This window comes from Rhinolophus hipposideros (genome assembly GCF_964194185.1).
Source record: "Rhinolophus hipposideros genome assembly, chromosome: 20".
Taxonomy (NCBI): Eukaryota; Metazoa; Chordata; class Mammalia; order Chiroptera; family Rhinolophidae; genus Rhinolophus; species Rhinolophus hipposideros.
The window spans coordinates 11064535-11083509 of record NC_138066.1 but is presented as its reverse complement, the minus strand read 5'-3'; the positions used below and the strand labels follow the sequence as shown (position 1 = coordinate 11083509).

The window sequence follows — 18975 nt, the reverse complement described above, 5'->3', positions numbered from 1 at the left end:
AAGCATTGAAGCTATAGAATTGGGCTTCATTGCAAATTGATTCATGCTTGGGGCTCTGAAGCTTGTTGTTTCTCCCAAGGAGCTATCTTTGTTGCAGCAAAACTTCTCTTATTACCTCAACAAATCGTGTGTGTGTGTGTGTGTGTGTGCATGTGTGTGTTTAAAAAAATTATAATGTTTTATTGCTACCAGCAGGAGTGACCTGCATGCGGTGGCCATGAGCTGGGCTCAGGGTCCGTGTGGTCTATGAGGAGATCATGGTGATCGGGAGGCCAGAAGGAAAGGGGTGGTGTGGAGGCCAGCTCCAAGGGCTCCTCAGATATACTTCTGGGAATGGGTAAAGGAGTCATGGCAAGCTACCACCATGCCACCAATAAGATTAAGAAGTTCTTGGAAATCTAACTGCCCATCACAGTTGATGTCCACTTTCCTTATCATGCAGTCAAGGACACCCAGTGTCCTTCTGGTTCCTTGTGAAGGCAGCCAGTTCTGTATTCAGGAAGCTTAGGAACTCAGTCTTGGAAAGATTGCACTTGTTACCATCCTTTCCAGCATACGTCTGGAGAACCACCATCAGAGACGAGATGCACCACTGGGTCTCTGTAGGGTTGGACACTTTTGCCACGTCAGAGTGCATGTGTTATTAATTAATATCAAGTGATTAAGGGAGCATCTAGTGTAGGGGTGTCCAAACTGCGGCCCGCGGGCCAACTGCGGCCTGCAATCCATTTTTAATTGACTCGCAACAAATTCCATAAATATATTTAGTTTACTTAAATTAACCAGGTGAGGCAATACGTACTTCACCTCGAGTGAGTGGCCTGGCTGTTTGTGTATTTTACCGCATATGGCCCTTGGTGAAAAACGTTGAAAAATGTTTGGACACCCCGATCTAGTGTATCCATCTCCTGGGAAAGAAGGATTATGTTTACATATTTGTGCTCATCTTTAGGATATTTGGCTCATTTGGCATTTAAGGACCCCCTTTCTTCTTGGTCATGGAATGTGAGTACTAGTGCTGGTTAACTGGTTGGAACTCCTTTCTACCTGGTTATCATGTGTAGCCACATGTGCTGATCAGTCTTTCCTGTTCTTGGAGCAGTTCCTTTTCTTTCCAAGACTATTTGGCTCACACACAGTTCCATGTTTTCAACCTTTTTCATTTAACAGTGGAAATGAGTATATATCTGTTCATTATAAACAGACGTGTACTTAGAAGAAACGCACATTCTGATATTTAGTAACATCCTCTTTCTTATAAAATCAATAAAAACTTCAAAAATCCTAACATAGTCACTCTTTTGTATTACACTTTTTCCAGCAGGGAAAAATAACTTTTCTTTTTTTAATGTTTTTATGAAGTTAGGTCTTTCACAAAGTAATTGTAGCAGGCACACTTGGGTGCCTACTTCCCAATCTGTTATCCTTTCTTGCTTATGTTTGTGTCCCCATCCTTTCTCATGTAACATGGGTGAATCTTGATTGGCTAAGATGATCACCGTGATTTAATTTCCCTTGCCTGTTGGAAGGATTTGGGTTTGGTGCCCAGTTTTGGCCAAAGATAGATAAGGCAAGCTGCTGGATGGTTTCTGGGAAATATTTCCCTGCTGTTAAAAAAGGGGGCACAGGAAGAAATGGTCCTGCTTTTCCCAGTGGATATTGTTATGTCTATATGGGATTACCGGAATGGTAGCAGGCATTTTGCTAAGGAGGTACTTCATTGAGGAGCTAACTCATGAAGGACAGAAAGATAGAATAAAAAGCAACCCTGGCTCCCTGCTGATGCTGTTGAGCCACTGGAGTAACAACCCCAGAGGCAACCTACCCTATGGGCTTCTTCTTTTCTAACATAATAATTTTTCCTTGTTGTTTGAGACTTTTTTTTATAAGGCTGCTAGGGTACAGGAAGTGTTCTATTTCTTTTTTTTTTTTATAACTAATGAGTGTTGAATATATATATATATATGTTTTATTGGGTAAGGGGAACAGGATTTTATTGGGGAACAGTGTGTACTTCCAGGCCTTTTTTCCAAGTCAAGTTGTTGTCCTTTCAGTCTTAATTGTGGAGGGCGCAGCTCAGCTCCAGGTCCAGTAGCCATTGCTAGTTGCAGGGGGCACAGCCCACCGCGGGAGTCAAACTGGCAACCTTGTGGTTGAGAGGACGCGCTCCAACCAACTGAGCCATCTGGGAGCTCAGCGGCAGCTCAGCTCAAGGTGCCTTGTTCAATCTTAGTTGCAGGGGGCGCTGCCCACCATCCCTTGCGGGACTCGAGGAATCGAACTGGCAACCTTGTGATTGAGAGCCCACTGGGCCATGCGGCAGCCTTCGGAGTTAACGCCTGAGCCACCGGGCTGGCCCTGTTTGAGACATTTTGAATCGATATTTTAGTTACCTGCAACTAATTAAGCAATTGATTTTTTGGTTCCTCACAGTTAGAAGGCATTCTTACTGATACATTTATCTATTTCAATTAATCTTATCTATTATTTAGCCTTTGCTCCTCAAAAGTCAAAACATAGCCAATGGGAGACCTTGAATTGGACATCTTGCCCTATCAGTATTGCTTGTGACTTTCTTAATGGAACATTTATTTTTATTTATTTATTTGTTTGTTTGTTTATTTATTTATTTACTAGCAACAATAGCATGTTCCAGGTTACCCTGAGTTTTGTTTTTCCTGTCCCAAAGCATGAAGTCAGCTTCCACTAAGGAGCCCAGATTTCTTTTATTGGAGGATAATATCAGAGCAAAATCTAGGCTCCAAGGATTTGGTGCAGGTAAAAGAGGACTGTCATTGCTATTGGGATAGAGCTGGAAAAGGGTGAATTTTTCTAATATATAAATAGTTCCTACACATCAATAAGAAAAAGATCAAAATCCAATAGAAAAATGGAATAGCTAGTTCACAGAAAAGGAAATACAAATGGCTCCTACAATATGAAAAGATGCTCTCTTACTCATAATAAGAGAGATGCAATTAAAATTACACTAGGGTACCATTTTTTCACTTACCAGACTGGTTAAGGTAAAAATGTTTATCAACACACTATTGGCAAGAGTGAGGGAGAATGAGAGTGGACCCACTAATGGGAGTGTAAATCAGTACAACTTCTATGCAGAGTGATTTAGCAATTTCTGCCAAAATTACACTTGCTTCTGGCCCAGAAGTTCCATTTCTAGGATTCTTGTACTACAGATATACTTATATATGAGAAATGATGTATATGCCAGGTAATTATTTCAGCAAAAAATTTATTATATTTACAAAGGATTGCAAACAAACTTAAATGTCTACTTGTAAGAAACTAGTAGAGTATATTATACGACATCAAAACAATGGAAACTTTAAGAACAAGGAAGCTCTTAAAGCAATGACATAGAATGACCTCTTGATTCACGTTGCAATGTGGGAAAGAAAAACAAGGTGCAGAAAGTATGTAAAATTTGCTACTAAGTGTAAAAAACGGACAAAAAGGATACGCATGGTCTTGCAAATGCCCAAAGAAGAGACTGGTAATAGTGACAGCTGGGGGTGGAGGAACTGAGTGGCTTGGGGCTGAGAGGGACCGAGACACTATTGAATCCCACTTTGTACCTTGTGAACTTTGAATCAAGTGAATGTACTTCTCACTAAAGAAAACCAAACAAACAAGAAAATATGCATTTTCCACTGATTTCATTTGTTTTACTAGGCTGATAGTAGTTCATACCACTGTGGAACCAGAATTTGTTTTATTATTCCTTATTATTTACATTGTCTGGGAGTTATTTGTTTGTCTTTGTCTCCTCCAATGGAAGGACTTATTTATAACTGATCTTTCAGCTCAATGTATTTCAGTAAACACTTGTTGACACCCACAATCTGATGCTGTGCTAAATCCAAAAAAAGTAAGTTGTCACCTGAAACTGATAATAAAATATTTTAAAATGCCAAAAAAAAGTGAATAAGTCATGCTGGAAATGTGGTCCCTCCCTACCTAGAAGGAGCTCACCATGATGGGGGATGTGGACATACAAACAAATTACTGTAGTATTAAGTGTGCAAAATAAGAAGTATGCACAGGGCAAAAGCAGTAGAGAGGAAAGCTGATTAGCTCCGGTGATGGCAGTGGGGAGGGGTGAAATGATGAGGGAAGATTTTTCTGAAAAACTGGAGTCTAACCAGTTTTTGGGTTCAGAAAGCTGAGTAGAATTTTCCAGGAGCAAGGACTGCAAGCAAATAGCATGGTGCGCTCTGGGAAACACAAGACTCTAGCCAAAAATGGAGAGACCAGAGATGAGAATGGGTGCATTGGATGAGGTGGGAGGAGGGCAGGCCAGGTTAGCAAGGGATTTGAATAGCAAGGAGTTTGTATTTTTATACTGCAGGCAACAGAGAAGCAGGGGTGTTTTAGCGAGAAAGGAATGAGCCCCAGAGCCTGGTACAGGGAAGGGACGCAGTGTTTCGAATTGGTCAAATGAATTCGGTGGCTCGAATGTACCTTCCTTAAATGCTACTGTAGACCAGGCCTCCTTGCCCCCACTCCTTCATCTACCCCTTCCGTTCGTTTTAAGCCTAACCGTTGGCAGGGGTGAACCAACTTGTGAGGAAAGAGAGCGAGCCAGAGAGAGATAGAAGAGTTTGTTTAGATCAGTGGGCTTCCCAGCCACACATACAACACCTGCCTGCTGAGCTAGGCATGGATTCCTTTTTCCTGCAGGATTTCTGCCCAAATCCTCTTCTGCTTCCCTCTTTCATCCTCCCCCCATCAAGATAAGGGTGCGCACCTGGCCCTGCCCTTTTGGGCTGGGGCTGAGCAGAGCTGGGGGCCCAGCGCAAGCCAGGTGGGGTTACTTGGAGACCGGCCACCCACACTCACCCGTGACTTCCCGCAAGGCTTGCAAGGGGCGGGGCCTCGGGCCATATTATTTGGAGCGTCCACCCTTCTTCCCCTTCAGAAGGCACGACGTCTTTGAGCAAGATGGGTGTCTACCGCGTCCGCGTGTCCACTGGATCCTCGCTCTCTGCGGGCTCCAACAACCAGGTGAAGCTGTGGCTGGTTGGCCAGCACGGCGAAGCCGAGCTCCGGACGCGCCTGCGGCCGGCCCGGGGCAAGGTGAGCGGGTGGGAGCCGGCGGGGTGCTGCGCCCTGGCCCCAGGACAGTCAAATACCGGTGAAGAGGCGCTCACTGCGCGAACAGCGCCCTGAGATGGCGAGGCAGAGCGCTTAGGGCCATAGTGGCACACATCAAGCGCTCCAAAATATTCCTGCGGCCCAGCCTCCTTAGAACGGAGAGGGTGCTTCTGCTCCTAGTCGTTCACAGACTTCTTTCTTCTTGAAATTCTGGGACCCTGGAGCTGCCGTGCACCTCCTGTTTCCTCTGTTCTTAAGAGCTGCTATTTCAAACCTTTTCTGCTGTTGCCAGATCTCCGACCTTGCAGGTTTTACCACCGGGGTGGGACCGGGTGAGGAGGGGGAACCCGGGGAAGTGTGGGGGGAAGAAGCTAACAGACGCGAGCACTGAATTTCGCGACCCGCTGCGCCTTTGGCGTCCCATCTACCTGGTACTCACCCCTGGCTCCTGTTACTTTTTTCCTCCGCAATTCCCTCTCCCCAATTCCCATCGCCCCGTCAGTCTCTCTCCAATACCCCCAGATCCGGATGTCTGTCCCACGGACGCCTCAAAGGGACGTGCGCAGGGGACGTTGGTCCCCTTGGTCCACCTCTCAGACCTCGCCTGTTGCCTCCCCAAGACGTCCCTCGCCCCTCCTCCTCCCATCACCTCTGTCTCACTCACCAAGAACCGAGTGCCGTCAATTCCATCTCCTGGCTTTCTCCCACCATGTCGGGATTTCCACCCACTCCCGACCACCAGGGTCCCTTTGAACCTGCGTCACCTTCAGCCTTGTCTCCCATTTCGCCGCTTCCTCTCCTGCCCTTCCAAGCCCTTCTACAGCTAGAGCGACTTCTTCCAAATACATTCTCACCGGTAAAACATTCCCCCGGGCGTGAGACATTTGAATGGCTTCCCCTTGTTCTCAAGACTAAATCCAAAGCCCTTCACCTTCGAGACTCCTCAAGATCCGCCCAACTCGTCTCCCACCCTGCGCGCCCTGCTCCTCGCCGCGGCTCATCCTCGCTCAGCCTCCGCTCTCGCGCTTCCTCTCCCAGGCGTGCATTTCCCCCACTTTTCCTCCGCCCCGCTGTCCCTGACTGAACTCTGCTGGAGGTCTCTGCTTAGACAGACCGTCCTCCGGGAAGCCCGCCCCCAGGCTCGGTGGGTCCTCTGTCGCGCTCAGCCTTGGAGGTGGTGGTGGGGGCATCGGGGGTCTCACGGCTGGAACTGTCAACAGTGTATCTCCTCGCTCAATTGTACGCTCGCCCAGGGCGCAGCGCCTGTGCCCAGTGCCCAGTGCCCAGTTCAGAGCTTGGCACGTCAATGACTACAGGAGGGGAAAAGGGCAGGAAGGAGTGCATCTTCCCTCCTCCGCCTCACCTCGGCCTGAAGAACTTGACCTGTCATGGGTCGTGGAGCTATCTGCTCAGGGTGCCCCCTTTCTCTTTCTGGCTCCTTTCGCGCCACTTTCCCAGTGGTCCCGCGGAAGGGAGTCGGGGGAGCCAGGCTCACTCCGAGTCCCCCTTCCGGTGATCTCCATCAATGCTGGGTCTCTTCTATCGCCTGCAGGAGACGGAATTCAAGGAGGATGTGTCGGAGTACCTGGGGCCTCTGCTGTTTGTGAAACTGCTCAAACGGCACTTCTTGAATGATGACGCCTGGTTCTGCAACTGGATCTCTGTGCAAGGCCCCGGGACCAGTGGGGAAGAGTTCAGGTTCCCATGTTATCGCTGGGTGGAGGGTAATGGCGTCTTGAGCCTACCCGAGGGCACTGGTAAGCGTCGGGTGGGGGTGTGAGGAGGTTTCTGGGTCACAAGAGAAGCTGCGGGTGAGGGAGAGATGAGGAGACAAGGCGTGGGGACAGGAACCAGAGGGCGGGGCCTTGTGGAAGTGGGTTGGTTGCTGGAAGTGGCACACAGCAGCGGCATGGAGGTTGGGGAGGGGCGCAATGCTGAAGGGTCAGTCCCTCCACCCCCGATCCCCGCATCTCAGAAGGGCCAGCTGAGGAGGCACCCTTGGCAGGGACAGGGGAGAGGCTCTCAGGAGAAGCCTCAGCCTCTATCATCTCCATTGCACTTCTAGCTCGCACGGTGGTAGATGACCGTCAAGGCCTGTTCAAGAAACACCGGGAAGAGGAGCTGGAAGAGAGAAGGAAGCTGTACCGGTTAGCCTTACCCCCCATCCCCACCCACCCCTGAAACCTGACCCTTCCTGACCCCACAGGGAGTGCTGACTCTTCCCACCACCGATGCTTGATTTCATTTTTTTCTGTGCCACAGGTGGGGTAACTGGAAGGATGGGTTAATCCTGAACGTGGCTGCTACCACTTTAGGTGATCTCCCCGTAGATGAGAGATTTCTGGAGAACAAGAGAATTGACTTTGAGGTTTCACTGGCTAAGGGGTGAGAACAAGGGGGGATGTGTGAGAGGGAGGTGTCTCGGTCTAGGGAAGACCAATTAGCTACTGTGGACTGCAAAGGGATGGACTAGCCCAAGGGGCATGCCTGTGGTTATAATGTGTGATTCTGAGAATAACTCTCGAATTCTTCACCTATCCTTCCCTGAAGGCTGGCCGACCTAGCTATCAAAGACTCTTTAAATGTTCTGACTTGCTGGAAGGATTTCGATGACTTCAACAGGATTTTCTGGTGTGGCCAGAGCAAGCTGGCTGGTCAGTCCCTCTACCCCACTGCTTCTCTCAGGACCCTTACCCCCAGATCCTACCCGATCTAGGAAACCAGGGCTGGGAGATTTGAGGTCTTGATTCCTCTGGCAGGCTGGGGTCGAGAGGGGATGGTTTGCTGGGAGTTGGAAGAACCAGGAGCTCAGATCTCACATTATGCTCCACAACTGCCATCCCCAGTGCAGGTGCGGGACTCCTGGAAGGAGGATGCCTTATTTGGGTACCAGTTTCTCAATGGCACCAACCCCCTATTGCTGAGGCGCTCCAATCAACTTCCTGCCCGCCTAGTATTCCCTCCAGGGATGGAAGAGCTGCAGGCCCAGCTGGAGAAGGAGCTCCAGGTATGGACGTACCAGCCCAAAGGAGACCACTCAGTGAAATGGGGGTGGAGTCAGCATTTGTGCTGCTGTAGGGCCCACTGTGGACCCCGCTTGCTGACAGAAGGCAGGAAGGGATTCTACATGAGAAATCTTGAGTGATTCTGGAGAAGTGCGACCACATGGCCTTCCTCCCCGAATGAGAAATGCATACTGTGGAAGAAGAATGTGATGGCTTATAGAGACAGAGTCAAAATGAAATAACTGGGCCTTGGTGCTAGGGTTTTGGGGAGGGTGTGGGGTAAGAGAATCAGGTCAGGGCTGGGGTTATTGGTCAGGAGTCAACATGGATCAGCTGAGAGAGAAAACTCATGGATTTTAGGGTGAGATGGATTTAGGTGTGAATCCTGGCCCTGCTGTTACGTAATAAACTTTGTGATTTCAGGCAAGGTTTTATTTTCTCTGGTCATCTGTTTCCTCTTTTATAAAACGGGCTAATTCAAGTGTATGTAAGAATTATATGAGGCTAAAAGCACGTGATCCATTACCTGGTATAAAGTAGGTGATAGAGACAAGTTAGTTTCCTTCTTTTTCTTCTTCCTTTGGGGGGATCAGGGTGGGAAGAAGTTGCCATATACTGAGAGCAGCCCTTGCCCTTTGCCCCCATCTAGGGAGGCACTCTGTTTGAAGCCGACTTCTCCCTGTTGGATGGGATCAAGGCCAACGTCATACTGTGTAGCCAGCAGCACCTGGCTGCCCCTCTGGTCATGCTGAAACTGCAACCTGATGGGAAACTTTTGCCCATGGTCATCCAGGTGAGAGGACCCAGGATTTCTGCTCCCCTGTAGTTGGCCTTCTCAGCTCAGCCCCTCACCCAAATTTACTAAGGATTCACTCTGTTGTAAGACATTGAGCTAAAGCACTAGGGGAGGCATTAAAGGAAGAAATGGGCAAAGGTGGAAAGTTGCAGTCTAGCTGACAGACAAACTAGGCAAATCTAAATAAGCTCCAGTACTGAGGAAGTGCCTGAGGACAGAGACAGTTTGGGAGGGGTCATGGGAGATGGGCTGGGCATGAGCCTTGGGGAAGGGGTGACACCTGCCCCCAAGGAAAGATGCATTGGGTGAGAGCTGAGTGTGAGGAGTCAGGAGATTATCAGTGGACAGTTGAGCTGGAGTGGTGGGGAATCATGTGAGGTAAGAGGGGCCAGGCTGTGGTGGGAGCTGGATGCCCAACCAAGGAATATGAACACAGGAATCTGGTGAAGGCTGTTATGAAAGATACTGTTGGCACATTACACAGGGCATGTGTTTAGGATGGATTCGAGAAGGGAGATGCTAGATATCGGAATTAGGGTGATATGCTACAGCAAATTGTCCAAGGTGAGGTTGATGGACTCGTATATGGGGAAAAGCTGTAGGGGTGCAGAGGACAGATGAGTGGGGTTGCAGAAGAAAATCAAACTGGCCTGGATTCAAGGAGATAGGAAAGAAAGAGGCAAGACATCTTCAGAAATAGGACAAAGAAAGAGGAAAAGATGGTTCGGTGGTCTTGTCTGGCTGATTATGAGGTAATGGGGAGACATTCAAATTGTTACATATAGCTAGTGACTAGCTGAGAACTGGAGACTTAGCCTCATAGGGGTGGTGTTGAAAGATTGCAGAGAAGCTGAAGTTTCTGAAAAAGAATGTGGGATAAAGGAAACAGAGGGTTTGAATCTTGTCCACACTGAGGGGACTGAAAGGGGAAGGGGAGGCCAAAAAGGCTGGAAGCAGAACAGCTTGTACAATGATAATGCACTGATAGGAAAAGGAGGGGCCGGAATAGTGGCTATTGGGGAGTAGCAACAGTCAGATGGAGAAAGCTAAGCAAATTTGGGGAAGAAGGAAAGGGTTAAATATGCAAAGGAGGAGGAATCTGCTGGGCACCTGACACTCATCCTCTTCCTTCCCCAAACTCATTCCTTCTCCAGCTCCAATTGCCACAGGCAGGATCACCCCCACCACCACTTTTCTTGCCAACGGATCCCCCGATGGTCTGGCTCCTGGCTAAATGCTGGGTCCGTAGTTCCGATTTCCAGCTTCATGAGCTGCAGTCTCATCTTCTGAGGGGACATTTGATGGCTGAGGTTATCGCTGTGGCCACTATGAGGTGCCTTCCATCAATACATCCAATCTTCAAGGTAACACCTTATCCCCTTCTTTCCTGCCGGCCCCTCTCTCTGCACCATGGCACAGTCCCACTTCTGGAGGCACCCCTCTGTGGAATCATAGGGGATGGGGAGAGCCAACCAATGAAAGACAAGAGAGTCAGGGAGTGAGAGCATGGCTTACTGTGCATTTTCAACAGGGTAACATCACCTCCCATCATTGGCAAGGTGGGGGTGGGAGGGGTCAGGAGTGGGGGGTAGGGTGGGAAGTCTTACTCTTTTTATGTATAAAGCACAGATAGCCATATGGTATATAAATAGTACACACAAATGAGGATTCCATCCAAAAAGTGGGGACCATGCAAATAACATACAGGATTATTCCAGCTGGTTTTGAAGGGTTCTAAAATAGTAACACATAGGCTAGTTAGAGGTGCCCAGGTCAACAATAATAGCCTCAATTTTTACAGTTAGAACAGAGTGTTCACCCATTAACTTTTTTTCTTGGGTGACTCCTATGGGGCAAGAACCATTCTAGATGCCAGAGCTAAGCAAGATAGGCAAGGTCCTGATTTTGGGGGGCTTTCATGTCCACTTAGGGCTCACAGACAATAAAGATTGTATTATAACATATCAGCTGCAATGAGTACAACGCAGAGAATCAAAGCAGGGTGATGTTGTGGAGGGGTTTAGATTGGGTGGTCAGGAAAGGCTTTCTTGAGGAGATGACGTAGTGAATAAGACTATGAGGAGCCAGCCATGAGATGATAAAGGGACATATTGTTCTAGGCAGAGGGAATAGCTAGTGCAAAGGTTCTGAGGCAGGCACAAGCTTGGGATGTTGGAAGAACAGAAAGAAGGTGAGTATAATGGACAAAAGGGAGATGAAGTTCCAAAGGCAGGCAGGTTAGAGCATACATTCTCGGTGGAGGCAATTATGCCCCCCAAGGAGGTGAAAGTTGTTCTGGGGGGCAAAAATGTATAATTTTTAGTATAAAGTACATATATACATACAGTATGTAACAAATGTAGTACATCTATAGCATTAAAATTTCATGGGGGGGTGAGAGTAGGAAAAAACTATCTAAAAAGGCTCTTTAGAGTAGAGTGATAATGAAAAAAGGTTGAGAAACAGTGAGCTAGAACTCAAGCAGTCTTTTTTTTGGTGGTATTTTCTATGATCTAATCTTTTTCTTTTAAATAATTTAAAAAATCTGTTGAATTACAGTTGACATACAATATTACGTTACTTTCAGGTGTACAACATAATAATTAGACATTTATATAACTTACGAAGTGAACACCCTAACCAATCTAGTACTCATCCTACACCATACATAGTTACAATATTATTGACTATATTTCTTATGCTATACTCTACATCCCCATGACTGTTTTGTAACTACCAATCTGTACATCTTAATCCATTCCTCTTTTTCACCTACCCCTGACAACACCTCTCCCATCTAATAGCCATCAAAATGTTCTCTGTATCTGAGATTGTTTCTGCTTGGTTTGTTTTTGTTCTTTAGATTCCATATATAAGCAAAATCACATTGCATCTGTCTTTCTGTGTCTGACCGTAATTCACTCAGCGCAATACCCTCCAGGCCCATCCATGCCACTGCAGATGGCAAGAAACCATTCCCTTTCATGGTGGAGCAACACTCCATTGTATATATGTACCACCTCCTCTTTATCCATTCATCCATCGAAGACACCCAGGCTGCCTCTACATCTTGGCCATTGTAAACAATGCTGCAATGAACATATGGATGTACAAGTGCCCTTGAAGTAGCATTTTAGGTTTCTTCAGATAAATACCCGGAAGTGGGATTACTGGGTCCTTCTTTGTCTCTTGTTATAGCCTTTGTTTTAAAGCCTATTTTGTCTGGTATAAGTATTGCTACCCCAGAGTTTTTTGTTTGTTTCCATATTCATGAAATATCTTTTTCCCATCCCTTTACTTTCAGTCTGTGTATCCCTTTTGATCTGAAGTGAGTCTCTGGTAGGCAGCACATGTAAGGGTCTTGTTTTCTTATCCATTCAGTTGCCCTATCTTTTGATTGAAGCATTTAATCCATTTACATTGAAAGTAATTGTTGATAGATATATAGGTATTGCCAATTTATTATTCATATTTTTAATTTATTTTTTAATGTTTAAAAAATTTTGTGTCCAAAAGAAGTCTTAAGATTCCTTGTAATACTGGTTTGGTGGTGATGAACTCCTTTAGCTTCTCTTGTCTGCAAAGCTCTTTATCTGTCCTTCAAGTCTGAATAATGCTTTCCTGAATAGAGTAATCTTGGTTGTATATCCTTGCTTTTCATTTCTTTGAATATTTCGTGCCAATACCTTTTGGCCTGCACAATTTTTGTTGAGAAATCAGCTAGCAGTCTTAGGGGAGCTTCCTTGTAGGTAACTAACTGCTTTTCTCTTGCTGCTTCTCTCTTTGTCTTTAAGCTTTGGCATTTTAATTATATGATGTGTCTTGGTGTGGGCCTGTTTGGGTTCATCTTGTTTGGGACTCTCTGCACTTCCTGGGCTTGTATGTCTATTTCCTTCACCAGGTTAGGGAAGTTTTCCATCATTATTTCTTCAAATAGGTGTTTAATTCCTTGCTTTCTCGCTTTTTCTGGTACCCCAATGATGCAAATGTTGGTACACTTGATGTTGTCCCAGAGGCCCCTTAAACTGTCCTCATTTTTTTGGATTCTTTTTTCTTTTTGCTCTTCTGTTTGGGGGTTTTCTGCTACTTATCTTCTAAATCGCTGATTTGATCCTCTGCTTCATCTATTCTACTGCGAATTCCCCATAATGTGTTCTTCATTTCAGTTATTATATATTTTTTTATTTCTGACTGGCTTTTTTATGTTTCCTATTTCTTTGTTGAAGTTCTCCCTGAGATCCTTGAGCATCCTTATAACTAGGGTTTTGAACTCTGTATGTGGTAGGTTGCTTGCCTCCATTTAGTTTAGTTTTTTTTTCTGGAGCTATGTTCTGTTCTTCTATTTAAAACATGTTTCTTTGTCTCCCCATTTGGGCTTCCTCCTTGTGTTTGTTTCTATGTATTAGGTAGGGTTGCTATGACTCCCAGTTAGTAGAGTGACCTTCTTTAGTAGGTGTCCTGTGGGGCCCAGTGGTACAGTCTCCCTGGACAACTGACTGGGTGCTCCAGGTGTGTCCCTTGTGTGGGTTGTGTGTGTCCTCCTGTTGTAGTTGAGCCTTTGATTGCCATTTGCACATCACTGGAAAGGATTGACACTCAGACAGATTGTTTGTGAAGACTGGCTGTGACTACAGTGGAGGAGTTGTTGTGCAGAGGCTGACCCTACAGAGCAGGATTCACTTTAACAGAGCTATGGTGCCTGCCCAGTCTGCCCTTAGGGTGCGTTGTCCTTGGAGGTGGCCAGGTGATGCTCAGGCTCAGTCCAAAGTTGGCCACCAGGAGTGCCAGCCCTGGGGTCTCCTGGGTGGTGCCCTGACTCAGGCTAAGTTCAGCCACAGCCTGAGCCTTGCTAGGGGCTACCTGGCATGAACCACATAGCAATCCACATATGGCCAACACCCACACTGGGCTTGGAGGTGTTTTGAGAGGCCAAACTGCAAACTGAAGCTGGCTGTTGCTAGTGCCGGGCTTAGGGCTGTTCAGCCAGAGGTATGGGACACACTGAAGACAGATGCTGCTTGTTTGGGTTTTGTGAACCTTTGAGAGATTTTTAGAAAAGTCTTAAGCATGAGCTAAGACAGGCCATTTGTATGGGAACGCCACTGGAAGTGGCTTGGGTGTGCCTGAAAGTTGGGTGTGTGGAGTCTCAGGGAATCACCAGAGTGGGGTGAATGAACAGTGTTTAGCCAGGTTGGTGTAGACTTGGATATGGTGGCCGCTTGTGTCTGTATCCAGGGAGTTGGGAGGGCTCAAAATAGAAATAATGGATTCTATCTGGGAGAAAGCTGCCCCTCCAGCCTTCACTCTGAGGCCAGACATTTCAGTTCCTCCCTCTAGGCCCATGGCATCTTTCAAGCTGCTGCCCCAGTGCTGGAGCTCAGACTGAGTGAGTCCACCAGCGAGTGAGTCCATGCACAGCCCTTTCAGCAAAACACCTGGGACTCCAGCAGCCCTCTTTCTCACTCAGCCACAATCTCTGCTGGTTTTCACAGCCAGAAGTTGTGGGGACTTTTCTTCCTGGCACTGAAACCCTGGGCTGGGGAACCTGGTGTGGGGCTGGGACCCAACCCCTTGCTCCTCGAGGGGACCTCCACAGCCGAGATATCCCTCTTGACTTTTAACCACTACATGTGGCTGTGGGACCAATCCGTTCTGCATCTCTGCCTCTCTTACCTTAGTTGTATGTCCTTAGTTGTAGGACTTCTGTACAGCTAGACTTCAGGCAATTCTTAATGATGGTTGTTCTGTAGTTTAGTTGTAATTTTGATGTGGTCATGAGAGGAGGTGAGCACAGTGTTTATGTATTCCACCATCTTGACTGGAAATCCCTGCTATCTAACTTGAACAGTCATATGTGAAAAGAAAGGAAAAATGATTTCTTTCAGTTATCATAGAACAATAAGCCAACAATTTGTGGAATGAAGTATAAATCAACTGAACACTCTTGATGTCAAGGGGCCACTGAATTTCACATCTCTGCTTTTCTTGAAGATTTGGTACCTTTCCGGCTCTTCAACCCCTATTTCCTGCAGGAAAAGGAAAGCTGTGGCTTTCCTTCCACAGCTCCCTTCTAATTTTGCCTTTCCCTTCTTTCACCCTCCAGCTGTTAATTCCCCACCTGCGATATACCATGGAAATTAACGTGCGGGCCAGGACTGGGCTGGTGGCTGACTTAGGCATTTTTGACCAGGTATGAGGAGAGAAGGGGGATGCTGGAGTTCATGCTCCCTCTGCTGCTGGACTCGGGTGGATGTATTTGCCTGATCCTTCCTATCCATGCTCCTCAGGTGGTGAGCACTGGTGGGGGAGGCCACGTGGAGCTGCTCAAGAAAGCTGGAGCCTTTCTAAGCTATAGATCACTGTGTCCCCCAGATGACCTAGCTGACAGGGGGCTTTTGGGAGTCAAGTCTTCCTTTTATGCCCATGATGCACTGCGGCTCTGGGAAGTCATCTCTCGGTGAGGCAAGGGGAAGGCAGGGCTGCTGGGGGCGGGCAGGGAGGAGGAGGCTTGGAGGTCTTGATTGGGAGACTGGGGACCCTGACCTGGCAGTGTGGGTAAGGAGTAGAGGGTCTGGAGGCTCCCTGTCAGCTTCAGCTCTCTTGGCCCAATACCTTGACTGGCAGGTATGTGGAGGGAATTGTGAATCTTCACTATAAGTCAGATGAGGCAGTGAAGGAGGATCTTGAGCTACAGACCTGGTGTCGAGAAATCACTGAAATTGGGCTGCTAGGAGCCAAGGATCTTGGTAAGTTAAGCCCTTTCCCTGAGACTTCCAACCTGAGAGATTCCTTCTTTGAACCTCCCCAGAATCCTTTCTATTTCTATGGAAACTTCCAGATCCATGTCCAACCCCTATGAAAATGTCCAAATGCCTTCTCAGATTTATTTTCCTTTCAGCTAGAGACAGATCCCCATCCTATGCACTAAGAACCCCTCCAGGTCCTAGATACTGAGGGACCAGTGATTGCTCATAAATGTTTAACAAATGGCTCTCTGGGAAAAATAGCCCTGATTTGTGGCATTTGCCCATTTCCACGGTGTAAATATTTCCACTGTGGCTACCAATGTAATGTCAACCAGCTTGCTAAATACCTGAACTCTTAACATAATTGACTCTTGTGAGCCAGTATGCGCCATACCAGCAGATCTCCCCATTTCCCCCACCCCAACCCACACTCATGTCAGTTCCCACAACAGTTCCTGAGACTCCTTGATAAATCTTCTCCCCCTTCTCGTTCTCCCTGCTCAGCCTCCTCTATCTGAGCTCTGCTTCTATTCCTGGCCTCACAGCTTCTACCTCTCCTTACCCTTGCAGGTTTTCCCACATCCTTACAGTCCAAGGACCAGATTTGCCACTTTGTCACCATGTGCATCTTTACCTGCACTGGCCAGCACTCCTCCGTCCACCTGGGCCAGGTACTTATCATGGGGGTGGCAGCTGGGCACTTGCACCTGGAGTGGGGGTGGTGGCTGTGTGCAGGTGGCTAAGGGGTTTTTATGCTTAGCAGACATTGACTCTAGATATCTGCCCCTCCTTAGCTGGATTGGTACGCTTGGGTCCCTAACACACCCTGCACGATGAGGCTGCCCCCACCAACCACCAAGGATGCGACACTGGAGACAGTGATGGCAACACTGCCCAATTTTCATCAGGCTTCTCTCCAGATGTCCATAACTTGGCAACTGGGCAGACGCCAGCCCATTATGGTGAGAGCCAGGTGCCTGGGTTCCTGAGGAAGGGGCAGCTGTGGGCACTCCAAATGAGGGGTCATAAGACTCTCAGCTGCTGTTTTTCTCTCTGTCCCAGGTGGCTGTGGGCCAGCATGAGGAGGAGTATTTTTCGGGCCCTGAGCCCAAAGCTGTGCTGAAGAAGTTCAGGGCGGAGCTGGCTGCTCTGGATAAGGAAATCGAGATCCGGAATGCAAAGCTGGACATGCCCTACGAGTACCTGCGGCCCAGCTTGGTGGAAAACAGTGTAGCCATATGAGTGCCCCAGCTTGTGGTTGTTTCAGCCCCCTCTTCTACCCAAGCCACAACGCGTCCCTAAGCGCTTTCAGTCTTACCCTCCCCAACGGCGCCCCTTTCTATCTCCACTCTCCCTAAAGAGTCACTTTTCCTTGTGTATGCCCACAGTGAACAGATTGTACCCTAGAGGCACCACCTACAGGCCTCGTTTCACTGTATTCCTCCCCCTCTTCCTAGTCTCCTCCCTCCCTCATCATTGGACTCTCCCTTAGGGCAGATAATAGTCACTTTTATATAAACTGTTTCAAGAATGACTAGGTAGTCAGATTACACCGCATTTTTGTTTGTTTGTTTTATAATTTTGAACCTAATACAAGTTTAACAACAACAAAAAGATATTTTGGATTAATGAAAGGGACTTAGATCAAATGATCCTAAATCAAACACTGGCAACACAATGTAGCACTTTTTTTTTTAAACTATAGATGGGATTTACCACGTGCCCTGAAGCCAGACATAACACAGAGCAAACCATTTACATAAGAATTCCCAAGATTTTTCAGTTCTCAAGATTTTCACTTTGTGGTTCACTTAGAAAATGATAAATGGAAGTAAACTGGTTAAACTGGTTTAACCTGGTAAACTGGTTCCTTCCTTCCTTCCAGCTGGAGGTATCTGGCCTTGGGGCTTCAGCCTGAGTGATCCGTATGTATTACGCATTTGCAGTTCACCAGTTAGGAGGCTTCAAATAAAAATAACTAACTGGAAAAAAAGTAAAAATCTCGTGGTTATTGTAATGAGTGACAACAGAAGAAGCAATGAAGTCCACCTTCTATAAATAATTACAATTCTGGAAAAATAAACTTGGAAGTTTTGTTTCTTAATACGATCATCTATGGATATTTTAAGACAGAAGATAACAATATACATAAGCCAAAATTGTTTCCTTTATAATATAAACAAAGTTGCCGTTTGACTCTCATTCTGTTTAGTTTGGCAGAAGACTTTGGGTGATGCTTGGTCTGATTCTTGAAGGAAGAATAGGAAATAAACAGTTGAGAGGGGGGTTAGAGTTTCATGCTGGGATTTAGGAGAGCCCATAGGAGGTAAGAGAGCATGGAACAATCTTCACACCAGAAATCATTCAGTAATGCAGTCTGGAGGTGGGAGGGGGGTTAGGAAGGAAGCGGTGGGAAGTCTCATGAAGAACATGTCTTATGTCAGAAAATTAGACTTAACCTTTAAGAAACAACCATGTAACAATTCTTTCTCTCTCTCTCTCTCTCTCTCTCTCTCTCTCTCTCTCTCTCTCTCTCTCTCTCTCTCTCTCGATTTCAAGTAAGAGTATGACAGGGTCCTAGAAGTCACACACAGAGGGGTCCCCTTCTCCTTGGAGGCCACACCCTCTTTTCCTTGAAGGTCACACCATCGTTAGTGTTTCCTTGCTGGATACTCTCATTTTGAGGGCTGTCCTCCTCAGTGCCTGACAGAGAAAACTTTGAATCCCATTGCTTTCTGGAAATGAATCTGTTAGAGCCACAAGTTTATTACAAACTGGCTTGTAGGGAGAAAACCAAGAGACATGGATTTGATGTTCTCCAAAACATGAAACCACATCCCTAAGTTCCAGTGAAGTTACAAAATAAAAAGTGAGGCCATAGCGACCTACATTATTTTAGGGGAGTAAACCAATTTCTTACAACAGATATATTCTAACAAACATATTTTCTGATAGCAAATATGTATCAGTAAATGGAAATTATACTCAATTATTGAGAATAGAGCAAGCGTAGACTCAAGATTAAGGATTGTGGAACATAGGAGATAACAATAAGCCCTTGTCAGGATGGCTCAAGGGAAATAAATTCTTGCAAAGAAACCTCCAGAACAAGTACACATCTGACAAGAAGGAACCTTCATCCCAACCTGGTTATTGTTTATATTCTTAGCGTTTTCAAGGTAAAGTCTGGCAAATATTTTCTAGATTTTGCTCTTATCCAACAAAACATAATCGCTAGCTCAGTGCATGGTTCTTTCAGATCCTTTGCATTCTTTTCAAGGTACCTCATTCAACTGCCCATTGTGACTGAAGC

General features: G+C 46.6%; 1 protein-coding gene and 1 pseudogene across 2 annotated transcripts; one reads left to right on the top strand and one right to left on the bottom strand.

Annotated features, from left to right (window-relative positions):
- Window positions 1-315: 315 nt before the first annotated feature.
- Window positions 316-637, bottom strand: LOC308489292 (protein S100-A11-like; annotated as a pseudogene). The gene has a single exon. The product of its transcript is annotated as a protein S100-A11-like (transcript).
- Window positions 638-4936: 4299 nt separating this feature from the next.
- ALOX15 (arachidonate 15-lipoxygenase) lies at window positions 4937-17857 on the top strand. The gene is made up of 14 exons (XM_081028746.1): window positions 4937-5097; window positions 6668-6872; window positions 7181-7262; window positions 7378-7500; window positions 7666-7769; window positions 7962-8122; window positions 8770-8913; window positions 10071-10280; window positions 15020-15106; window positions 15204-15373; window positions 15541-15662; window positions 16233-16333; window positions 16457-16624; window positions 16725-17857. Exons 1-14 carry the CDS (start codon window positions 4963-4965, stop codon window positions 16902-16904), a joined length of 1992 nt encoding a protein of 663 aa, XP_080884872.1. The 5' UTR covers window positions 4937-4962; the 3' UTR covers window positions 16905-17857.
- Window positions 17858-18975: the final 1118 nt, after the last annotated feature.

Bases quoted from the DNA above. Each gene is read 5' to 3' on its own strand.
- ALOX15 (XM_081028746.1), top strand. From the start codon at position 4,963: ATGGGTGTCTACCGCGTCCGCGTGTCCACTGGATCCTCGCTCTCTGCG. The intron at 7,770-7,961 runs GTCAGTCCCTCT...TGCCATCCCCAG, and splicing joins TGGCCAGAGCAAGCTGGCTG to TGCAGGTGCGGGACTCCTGG. The intron at 8,914-10,070 runs GTGAGAGGACCC...TTCCTTCTCCAG, and splicing joins TTTTGCCCATGGTCATCCAG to CTCCAATTGCCACAGGCAGG.